Source organism: Chelon labrosus (genome assembly GCF_963514085.1).
Source record: "Chelon labrosus genome assembly, chromosome: 2".
NCBI lineage: Eukaryota > Metazoa > Chordata > Actinopteri > Mugiliformes > Mugilidae > Chelon > Chelon labrosus.
The window spans coordinates 15954924-15967403 of NC_140338.1; the positions used below are offsets into that span (position 1 = coordinate 15954924).

Here is a 12480-nt window from a genome sequence, read left to right on the forward strand (position 1 = left end):
GGTGAAGAGCAATCTGTGTCAAAAGTGGGACTGGATGGTAGCCTTATTCACGCCGTCTCACGGGGGACACATGAAGATTTCACATTACATGAGATTTATGAGACCATTTAACTTTCTTTAGGTGTAAACATTTACCCACCTGTCTGTCTCCGGCTCTGTCTGTCTATGATACAGTTCTTCTCTAAATGCAACTCCCTGATCTGAAATCTTTTTTGTAAAGTGTAAACTTTCACACTGATACAGTCACACGTGAATGATTCAGTCTGCAATTATACTTCTGGGTGAATTAATTAAAATCTTGCAGGTTGACTGTGCAACTCTTCGACTTTGCATGTATGTCACTGCTCTCAGCTGTTAACCTTAACCCTGTTAACTTGGGTTCACAGGTGAGAGTGTAATCTAAATTGGTGCCTCTGTGAACATTTAATTAAGCACGGATATCAGTACATATAGTAGTCTTTGCATTTGCTGCATAAAACCTCTGCTAATGGTTTATTGTAAAACTGTACATGTGACAAATAAAAATCTTATCTCTTAAATGAGATCACTTATATACATTTTTATTAACATTTAATCTAGCCGAAGGCTCTGACCATGCCTGCAGAGTTCAGATGTCAAAAACAGACTGGTTACCATGGCAACATTTATTTAATTATGTATTTAAATTCAATAGAGTAGATTCCTGCATCTGCCCTTCATAGGCCATAGGGATCTTATCATCCAGCTGTGAAGTTATTCAGTCTGTAAACCAAATGTCAGCATATACCATAATGAATAAGGCCATGTACGGTATATAATCAAAAAAGTGTGTATGCAATGTTCTACAACCGCTTTACCTTACCTGTAATATTTTCTGTTTGGATGTAATTTTGACGGTGCACTGACTTGAATCAGGGAGAATGGCTCTTCTTTCACCCCCACTCTGCGTTCTACATGCTACACGTTGTGTCTTAGGTTGACGGGTTCGAGTCTCCTCCAAGAAACACTTTACCACCCTCACAACACACAAGCGCTGGTCTTCAGTTAGTTATAAAAAGAAGCTAATGCAATATTCCCAGGAGCGTTCCTAGATCGGGCGCGTTCACGCCCAGTTGGGTTGTTTGGAATTTTAATTTTGCAGGTAAAAGTAGAGCTGGGCGTGTTTAGGATCATTTCGGTTCCAATTACCTTTTGATGCTGTTTTGAAACAAACCCAAAAGTGCGTTTACTACATACAAGTGTGGTTGTGTCTGTGTGCAAGTGTCCATTTCTGGTCTAGCAGCAGGCCGCACCCTCTCCTGTCAGTTCTAAATAGAACCTAAACTACATTCACCAGGGGGCACTAAGTGTCAAGTAGAGAACTGCTCCTTTCTTTAGAACTTTACTTAGAACATAATTTGCGAACGGATCAGACAGAGCAATTCAAAAAATGACCTAAAATAGTGATAAAAATAACTTGGAAGGAGTTATATGACGTCATCAAACGGCATCCTGGTAGCTAGATGTGAGGAGCTGTGGCGGTTGGCTGCTACAGGTTTGTTGCTGTTTGATTTCGTATGCTTTGACTGCATTGTTTTTTATGGCGAGCTACATCGACGTCAGCTATCTGCGCGAATAAAGTACCAAACAAAATGTCAATCGAATATTATCGGTCGGTTTTGTGTGTGCGCTTTCGTGGCTTTTCCACAGCTGTGTCTGGCTGATTCCCCACACCAGCAAAGAGCCAAGATACTGCAGAGGAAGCACTGCGTGGTTTTGCTTCACAAAATAAAAGGCTGCAGGACAAACGCATGCTGGCCTTCTTGCTGTCGGGCTACTAATATTAACCGGCTTGTTATGCATTGTGTTGTTGCGTTTGTTTGATGTTTGGCTGTTTCGACAAGAGGTCTAGCTTCGAGCTGCTAAATATCTTATGACGGCAAAGTAAAAGTGAATTCCACTCCAAAGCAGGGGACACAAAAATACCAACTTGATATGAATGGAGCAGCTATCTGTGACTGGATATTTCAACAACACAGTTCTTCGTAATTGTTCTTATCAGGGTTTTATGACGTTATGGCGTTTTTATGACACTAATTTGTCTTGGTGGAGTTGGTGGTTACCAAATCTGCGTCAAAGCCGGGATGGATATTGGACCTACATTCCTCAGGTGGCCAGAAACTTGACACCACATGCTAGTGTTCACCTACATCTGCTGGGTGATGTACTCATCAATTAATGTAGCTTTAGGTTTCCTGCTCCTAACATCCATCTAAGGAATTGAAAAAATATAGATATATCGGTTATAATCTGCAACAAACCATGTCTACTGTTGCAACAACATTTTAACCAGTCAAATCAACATTGGGAGAAAAAGGGGGACTAGGAGGTTAGGTAGCTCACCGCTAGGACATCTTTAATGTCACGTTCTCATCATAATCACTATTATCACTTTAATGTGAATGGTCCTCAAGAAGAACTATGTTGAACTGAAAAAATAAGCAGCTGAGGGAGGATGGAGGTGATGCACTTCTTCTCTGATTAAAGCTACCTGTGTAATTACCACACACGATGGGGACAGGGTCTTCTGCTGAGTGGACAAGTGTTTGGTTTCAGAGTTAACATGCTCCAATTCACCTGTCCCCATGAGGCACAGCTACTGGAGTTGTCTGCTATGTGTCTAAACTGGAGTGGTAGCCTGCTCCCAATCATAGCAGTCACTCATGTGAAAGGACCCCCCCCCCCTTCAAAAGACAGCTATTTTTAACTCCCATGCATGTACAGTGTTTTCAGGCTAGTGTGATTATCATTGATTTGTCTGAAATGACAGTGCTTGAAAGCTCAGAGAGATTCAGCGGAGCTGCCTTCAATTTTTACCAATGAGGGAGCCAATTATTACTGATTTCATATCAGCCGTGTTCTGCAGTCAGTCTGCAGATCCTTACGAGTCTGTCACTGTGGAAAAATCTGTGATGCAAAGCTAAATTAGATTTGCTCGCGTTGTGTTTGACTGGCACCCATTACGTGCAGTGGACAAGTGGGAGCTGCATGAATGGGTGTGGGAAACATTGGTAATATCTTAATTCTCCAGCTTTTTTTTCTCCAAAGCAGGTCCCCATTCATGGGTGATTAACAGGCAGATCAGGGAGGCGTGTGGTGTTGCTTGGTTGGCTTTGACTAATCTAACTGCTGCTGCCTTGCTTGTGTAATGGCTACAGGCTGGCTTGGAGAATCCAGGCAAACAAACTACTGTATATAGCTCTCACAGCTTAAATCCTACGTGCACCAGAATGTGACTGACAACTCCAAAGATTAAACTGATTATTGGATGTCGCTGGACTACAAACTCTGGGCAGCAAAATTTAAATAACAACTTAATCCGAACGATGGACTCACAACCATTTTTATGGCTGACGGTATAAATGAACCGTTATATGATCTCATTAGTACACCAGTAGATGTTATCAGCGCGCTCTCACCTGATCTGAGTTACAGTAAGACTGCCAACCACACTGTGTCTGATTGCTTTTGAACAAAGTGTGCACACACACACACACACAGTACATCCTTTTACTTGTTACTGTTTCTTTAGTCTTTTTCTCCAATTTTCGTGAACTCACATCACCCGATGTGAACACACAGTCAGCCGATGCACTGATGCATCACCTGTGATGAGTGTACGTCTTAAAAACAGCATCCACAAATATTTCATGAACTGTGTCAAAGGGGCTCTTTAAATGGCGGTGGACAGATACGGTTTTTAACAAGATGAAAATAAGCCTGCGTGTCATTTGATTTAAAGATGTGAATTAAATTGTATAGTTTGACATGGACTGCATTAGGTGACATATTGACCACTCAGTGGATATGCTGTCTGAACAGCAAAAGAAATATTGCTCCACCTAGTGGAGGCAGATGTTACAGCCTTAAGTTGATTTCCCTCTTAACACTAGAATGACTCCTCTCTCAGCACTTGTAGGGTCTTATGGAGCTCCATGTTGACTGTCATATGAGGCTGGGAAGACTCCTGATCACTTATTAGTGACTAAACAGTCGTGGCAGTAACAGTTTAGAAGATATTTAAAAAATAAAGTGCAGAGGATCTCGCGCGAATAAAAAATGATCTAACAAACTCGCAAAACAGATTCTATTTAAATGAAAAGCGCTTAATCTCGGTGTCACCTGAGAGTTAATTTCAAACAACAGCACACTGAGTTCGGTGCCCTACTTCCAGACGGCTCCGTCTACCTGCGCTCCGAGCCCCTCCCTCCCTCCTCCCTCCGTCCCTCCCTCCCTCCCTCCCTCTCCCTCCGTCTCCCCCCCTGCGCCCCCTCCTCCCTGCTCGGAGTTTGTGTTGCACTCGTTGCAGTAGGAGGGTCCATGTGCACAGAATGACGTCGCTCTGACTGCAAGTCCGACCGACTCCTTCGTTTGTTTTTATTACTCTTTTTTTGGGGGGGTCCAGGGCACAGAATCGGTAATCTGCAAAATTACGGCCATAATGTGAGATTATCCGCCGCTGTCGTCCGACCCATCGCTGCCGTTCGTCCTGTCAGGAGCAGCGACTCGCTGTTGGAGGATTACTAGTGATCATACGCAGTAGACTTCTCCAGTGTGTCTAGCTGTCAAACTGAATACAATGCATTGGAAAGAGTAGACAGAAGAGCGCATTTGTTGATATTTATTGACTTTGCTTTGCGAGTCTTCTCTTTCTTTTCTCCCCCTTTTTTTTTTTTTTTTTCCTCAAAGAAAAAAAATTATTTGGTCATCTGGATTATCGCTGCCCAGCAACACCGCCACCTGACAACTCTGAATGTCGTAATTAAGGTAAGGAGGGACAGGGCTCGGCGTCTGTCTGTACGTTTTAATTTGGCGCTGGGTCTGAGGTGATATTGAAACCCAACTCCTCACGGCTCAGTCGGATAACTGAATACTTGCATCCCCGGTCCATTTACCGTGGAGCAGAAATCTAATAACTTTCACCCGGGACCGTTAACCTCAGCCGTGCCTGGTCCCCATTAAAAGTCTGCAAGAAGTTTGTTTGTGCGCGTACTAACATAGACACAACATTGATAAAAAGAAAAAAGAAAAGAAACTAAATTTTGATTTAATATTTCTGCTCTCACCTGTGTGGAGGTTGTTAGATATATGAAGTGCTGTCAAATCCAGTCTGACGTGCGATTCGTATCTTTTTCCACAACCCTGCCTGCCATTACCTTCAATACGACTTTTAACAGCAAACAATAACTTAAATAGAAACAACAATGGGGGGGGAAATATCTTCTTATTTCCCCGTGTATTTTTTATTCTGCGCACCCGCAAAATGGAGAGATATGCAGATAGTTGCATGCCCCACAGAGGCAGCGGGTTATATAGCCGCAGCAGGAGTGGGTTAATATAAAGGAATAAAATGCAAAGCTGCTTTAGTTTTTATTTTTCACATTAAAGCGTTTGCACTTGTGCATTTGGGATATTTTGCAGGCAACCTGTCTAACTTTGACGCTCGTATCTTGGCTGCTCGGGAGCCGCGATCCCCTCCGTGGAGTGCACCGTAGCATGCAAACATAAATACTGACATATCTAAAAGCGACGCATGCTTATTCCAATTTGTTGTGTTAGTTGTTTCATTATTGTGGGTAGTTTTATTTTTTGTAGTTGCTTTTGCACACGTCGAGACTGCCCCGGCGCCTAAAACAACATTTCAAGTTATGTCGCAGCTATGTTGTGGCTGCAAGAGCAATAACTATTGAGTGACAGCTTTCGAGCCAATCCAGGAATGGCTCTATGAAGCCTTGCTGGATTTCTGGCCGAGCTGTCCAATAGAGGCGCAGGAGAGGTGGGAATTTAAACAAAAAGCCCAGGCGACGTCACGCAGACAGGTTAACCCTTGCCGTGCAGGTTTTCTTCAACTTATCCTACTGTACATCCCCTGAAGTGCCGCGATATGAAGCTTTATCTGTGAGAGAGGAAATACTGTACAGACTTGCTTTTTTTTTTTTTTCTTCTTTTGATTGCACGGCATAATGCATGGACTATCTTGGTATTCTTAAAATCTAAACCATTATCATATAGAATGTATAAAGTGTACATAAAACATTTCTTTCCACCATTTCTCGTTTGCCCCACCTTTTTCTCCTGCTTTAGATTTCAACTGAAGTGAAACTTGCTGGTTTGGCATTTATCTGAAATCAAAATATGATATTTAAGTTTTCTAGAAAACTGATGAATATATTCCTGAATTTTTATGTTAGGTTCATTACTAAAAGGAAAATACCTTGTAATTACTACTGAATGACTGCTCTGTGTGCAGCTGAACTGTAACAAATGATCTTGTTTTTGTTTTTCGACTCATTTGCCAGGTGAATCAATGAGCCAGCAATGGAGACCAAAAGATACCAAAGTTTCTTTGATGGAAATGACACAGAGAACAGATGGTCTCAGGTCCCCGGCACCATGGAGTACCGCTGCAGTACAGAGGATTCGAGTCTGACCGGCAGTGATATCCTGATGGACATAGTCAATGTCAGCTGCCCTGCTGGAAGCCCAGCCACCGACTGCAAAGACAACAATACAAAGAAGCAGGAGCAGCCAATGCTTCGGCTCAGCCAGAACCAGCCATTTGTTCTCCCACACTTCAACCACTCTCTTCATGGTCATAAGCAGGAAATGGACTCCAAGGAGCTTTCCAAGACTGTGGCTGAGTCTATGGGCCTGTATATGAATGCTGCCAGGGATCCAGACTTTGCTTTTAGTCAGCATGGAGGCAGTACCAGCCCGGGGAAGCTGTACCCAGCATGTGGACGGCCTCTAGAGGAGAGCCAGTGTGGCACCACAAAGAGCCCCAAGTTAAAGCCATTTGGTTTCCAGCAGCCTAGCACGACTCCCAACGAATGCACCACGGGGACCCCAGTTAGTTCAGCTATGCTGGCCTCTTCTCTGTCCTGCAGTCCCCAGACCTCCAGCTCCATTTCCAGCCCTGGAGGCAGTAACAATATGGTGTCGTCTACTACCAGTCCAACTACATGCTTTGGACAATTATGCTCATCTGTCAGCAGTCCAGTCAGTCAGAGTTCGTGTTCTGCTGCTTTAGCCAACATCAAGCGCAGGAATTCAGTCACATGTAGCCCCGTAGAGTCCAGCACAGTGGGCACACCACCACTCACCAGCCCGCTCAATGTCATGAGGTCCCCCATGTCAAGTCCTCAGAGTATGAGTAGTGTGAGGTCCCCTCCGTCCTGCAGCACTGCTTGTAACATTAGGTCGTCTGTATCGAGCCCCACAGGCGGCAGCTGCACCGGCGCTACCAACTGCAACACAGTAAGGCCTTCCATGTCCAGTCCAGCCACAGGGGGCAGTATGGCTGTAAACAGCCCACAGAACCCCTCCTCTGGTGGGTTTCCTGTGTCTAGTCCTGCTGGTGGACTGGGTTTGGTGCAGAATGACACCAACAGCCCAGAAGCTGCAGGACTGACCAGAGACACTGAATTCAAGAACTTTGAGTTCCCAAAAGTAGAGATGGTGGACGGGGAGGTGTTCAATGTCGGCTTAGACCAGATGGGCATGGTCAAGTACATAAAGAATGAGCCCGGGACTGATTTCAGGAGCATGTGTTTAGGCAGCTCCAAATGTACTGCCAGTAGCACACCATTTATCACGCAGATTAAGAGTGAGCCAAACAAAAGTGAGGGATGTATGAATCAACAGCCCTACGGTGAGCAGTCACCATCTCTTGGTCTCTTCCCTGCATCTGAGACAACGTATCTGTCCTTGAGGAATAACATTGATGAATACAGTCTGTCTGGTATCTTAGGACCCCCGGTCTCCTCTATGAATGGGAACTATGAACCCGATGTGTTCTCCAACAATGTCCTGTCTAAAGGGGTTAAGCAGGAGTCCACTGATGGCAGCTATTACCAAGAGAATAACAGCATGTCCACATCCGCCATTGTTGGAGTTAATTCCGGCGGACACTCATTCCATTACCAGATTGGAGCGCAAGGAACAATGTCTTTCACGCGGCATGATGTGAGAGACCAGTCCAACCCTTTGTTGAATCTAATTTCACCCGTTACAGCGTTAATGGAGTCATGGAAATCTCGGCCAGGCATGTCACAAGGGTCACTTTCGGCGAGAGGTGAAGGATACTTGGGACAGAACTGTATTGGAGACAGCATGACAAGGTAAGAAGAATGAAGATGTCTCTAGCTTGTCTCTGTCAGTGCCTGTTAAATATGCAAGCTGTTCTTGAGTAATAGTAAGTCTTAAATAATATTTTTTTTACTTTCAGTGTACCTGTATAATAGCACACCTCTCTTGAGGATCCCATAGATGGGGAGTTAGTTTGTTGCTGTCAGACCCACAGTGCACAAGGCGTTTGCCTTGAGTGGTGCACAATAATAACAACATTAGGGCTTGGGAAAGGCAGCGGGAGGCTGGCTGGGGCATCAAGAATTAAAGAACAGGGTCCAGGTCATTGTTATTGTAGCATGTGATCCCAGCGTCATCTCTGCTAGTACTGCTCCATCTAGTGTAAAACAGAGACAAAGTTTACCTGTTATCAGGTTCCAATCTGTACATACAACAACAAAATTTATTGGTCTGTTATCAGGAGGCGTAGCTAGGGCCTTGTGTAATGCAAATATCTGTTTTTATGGGGCCCTAGGCCATTGGCAGCATGATAAATTATGAATGATTGATCACACGCTTTTGTTGCCAAACTGATGAAATAAACAGTTGATGATTTTGTGAGGGCCGGGACTGAGACAAAACAAACAGGCCAAAGGGAAATAATCTATAATAGTTGTCAGTCTGGTCAAGTGGAACTTTGACACAGTTGTTGTGCTTCCAATATATTGTAGTGTCCTACTTCCGTGTAAAGGAAGTAAATTATATAACGGAGGGAGAATTTCAAAGTTGCCATTAGTTTTATGTAGACGGTAAACCACATGGTAACACTGCTGAAAATAGAGAAGTGTATTCACCTGGCAGCGAAAGGTGCTGCTGTTTCTTTACAGTAAATCAACAGGATAGTTTGTGGTCCAGTATATGGGGGAAGTCCATGCATCGTAACAGGTTTAAATTAACAGCCACTGTCTATTGGTGTTCTTATAAAATACACATTGCTATCATCGATTTATGCATGGGATGTTGTAAATTCGCAGTTTTAATGATCTGGAGCAAAGAAGCACTAAACAAAATCATAAACGACTTCCAGCTTACTCACACTCGGGGGCTGTAAGGGGAGCACAGCGCCGTAATTAAGCTTCTGCTGGGATTTTCATGTACGTTATTCCGCTGCGTTGGAGTGAGTGGACTTGACCACAACAAGTCCAAACTCAGTCCGGGCTGTGATGTTGCACAGCATCTCCAAATGGAGATTTATTACAACAAACGTTTTCCTGATTGAATTTGTAAAAAAAAAAAAAAAAAAAAAAATCAACTTTGCAGATCTGGCTGATTGTGCTGCCGTTTTCTATCGTCTGTTTTCATTTTCTTCAGCTTGGTCGCTGTCATTCAAATGGCAGGAGGGACTGGAGAAGAAGTCTGTTTATTACCGTGTTTGATCACCGCATGTTAGGTCATCACCAGCAAAACTGATTTACTGTAGAATGTGAACCATCGATGCTGCAGCTGCTTCTGATGGTTGGTTGTTGCTTTCAAATTTTATGTTAATAGTTTATGTGTTTATGCAGTGAGATATAACTTAAAACCTTTTACCGTCAAGATGTGTGGTCTGATCAGGTGTCACTGAACTATAAATTCAACGACAAGCTAATCAGATAAATCCCCAAATTGTTTTTTTCACAGCTCATAATTTGTGTGCCTTCTGTGCCAAACATGTGTCACTAGCACACTGTTTTCCTTCACCTACACGTGTGTGTATACCTATATTTATTTATGCTGCTTCTCACTGATAGATACGAACTGATTATTTTATCACGAATTCTTGCCTTCTCTGCTTGACATGTTTATTCGGCTGTATAAGTACAGTACACACCTGAGAGTAGATACTCCGCCTGTGTGTTTGTGCATGTGCTATAACAAGGCTTGCAGCTCTGAGGAGACTGATACAGCCCGTTACCTTGGAGGCGACCCATATGGCAGGAGCCAAAGCGATGTTGACGGGATCACTGCCACCTTGGTCCTAATGAGATCCAGCTTAGCCCTAATGTCAGACAGGATGACAGTTAGAGGTGGGCCACATGGCAGCCAACCAGGCAGGCAGAGAAGCAGACAGACGGAAACACAAATATACATACATATAATGCATATGTATGCATATATTGTATATACTTGCAGAAATGTCTTTGCTGGAATAGAAAAAACATTTCAGAGGTTGCTGCCTACATTTAGTGTCCTGTTACATCAGTACTATTGTATTGATTGACAACTATACTTAGGCATAAACACAGGCTTATTGTGTCCTGCCTGAAATTTGAATGTGCACTGCAGAAAATGAGTTCGACTGTCCAGCTGTGGGCTAGCTACTCAGTGCCCAGGTCCAATATTTCATAGGCGAAAATCTTACGTAACCATTAAAAAGCACAACTAAAACTCTTTGATCCGCTGAAGCCTTGGATGACAGAGTGTTAAATCCCTCTGCTCTTTTTTTTCCTCTCTTTGGTTTCCTCTGTAAATGGTTTTAATTAAAAATGGCGGCTCATCTGAGCAGTCTGGATTACTTTGTGCAAAATGTTTTAACTTAGATTCACAAGAGAGGAAGTGGGAAAAAAGAGAAGTCCTGAAATTGTTGGATTTATGTGATGTTTGATTGGAACTTAAGGCTAAGACAAACTAGGTAGCCAGAGTGGAGCATTGTGAGGTTTAGATGCTGAGATTTAGCGCTGTGCACTGCAACTTATAAAATATATAAATATGGAAATGATCGTAAAACAACCTACATTAGGGTTCTGGATTATGTTTGCTCGCTGCCTAAATCTCCAAATCTCTTTTCACCCTATTTAGGGCATTTGTGCAGAGGTTTTCACACTAATGTTTCATCACATTGAATTTCTCTTAAAGTCGTCAGCCCTGTGACCTTATAATTTCTTAATCTGAAAAATGGTAAAAGCTAAAAATAAAATACAGACATCAACAGTGTTTTCAGTTTTTAAATTGAAATAATCTCCCAGTACAAGTTTTAGCCTTTTTTTTTTTTTTTTAGAAGCACCTTGCTGTCATTTTCCTTGCAGCAGTCAGTATCTGTAGAGAGACAGAGTGGCCGACGTGAAGAAGCACCAGATGAAAGCAGGGAGAATGCTTTACACTGGAGTCTGGCCAACTCTCAATGTTCTGCAGAGGGATGAAAAGGCATACTCCTGAGAGCACACTAATAAAGCTTTAATTGTATGTTCCTCCACTAAATTAATGGATGGAAATGATTTGATTAATTCAGACACTGTTGGATACTAATATCCAATTAAATCCCAACACCAGGCATGCACAGGGGCTCCCAGTGCATTATGGGTTCCCGACTATAACACGGACAGCTGCTTCTTAGGGTTGCGAGAACGATGCTACAGGTGAAAGTGTTTGGGAATGGCTGTGGGTCTCATCTGCCCGCCCGGCCGACATAACACTGCGGCCAAGATATTCTCACGTCGTATACAAGCATTTTAATTATGTGTATCCTCACGTGTGCCGTTGAATATTTAATTATTTAGCCGTAATGAAGCGAAGAATATTTCACTGTGCTTCATAAATGTCATCTTAAGCACAGAGTACATCTGCTGCTCTTCTTTCATCGTGTAATTAAATCAAATGTAAGGAATAACAGGTCGGTTTATTAAAAAAACATTGTCTTTATTCCTCTAAGTTGCTAGAAATTCTTGTCGATGACGTCTTAATTGCGGACTTGATAGGAGTCATTTTATAAACTATCAAGCTAAAGTTTATAAGACGATGGTTAGGCAAACATAATAAGTTGTTAGTGAACATACTGTGTATAGCTACGTCGACACATATTGATAAAAATAATGCTGCATGGAAGATTGATGGGGAGAACCTGCCTAGAGTCAGTGACTAAATATGAATGGGGCAATTAAGGCTGCTTTTATAGTCACATTCAGGATGAAATAATATTTAATTGATTCATTTATCAATATATGTATGTTTCAGAAGGCATTTTATGATTTATCCAAAGAGTCCGATGGCTTAAGACGAGACTGGGTGAAGGACTATAGTCTCCTGAAGAAAATCTTGCTAATGGAAATTAAATAAATAACTAAATAAAAATCATCCACAGTGCAAGTGCTCTTGAGCTGACAGCCTCATTATTATTATTAATTAACACAAAATGTAGTATGTGTGGCAATGTATTTTACTTGTACATTGAAATATTACACTGAAATAAGCCAATTCTGATTATGTTAAGCATAAAAGTTGATTAAGCCTACCATTTTACAGTAGGCAGCTTCTTCAGTATGCAACATGGTGGACAGGCGGTACAGTTATACACGTTCAGCCCGTCCCCTCTTCTGTGAATCGGCGCATAAATGTGAATCGATGGCATGAATCAATGAA

At 42.6% G+C, this 12480-nt stretch overlaps 1 protein-coding gene across 1 annotated transcript in view; it reads left to right on the top strand.

The window, feature by feature from the left end:
- The first annotated feature begins 4751 nt into the window (after positions 1–4751).
- The window catches only part of nr3c2 (nuclear receptor subfamily 3, group C, member 2), a 69681-nt gene continuing 61952 nt past the window's right edge, over positions 4752–12480 (top strand). Inside the window, exons 1-2 of the mRNA XM_084567426.1 lie at positions 4752–4785; positions 6318–8138. Of these exons, the coding sequence (XP_084423552.1) occupies positions 6337–8138 (1802 nt within the window). The 5' untranslated portion in view covers positions 4752–4785; positions 6318–6336. The remainder of the gene's footprint in view (positions 4786–6317; positions 8139–12480) is intronic.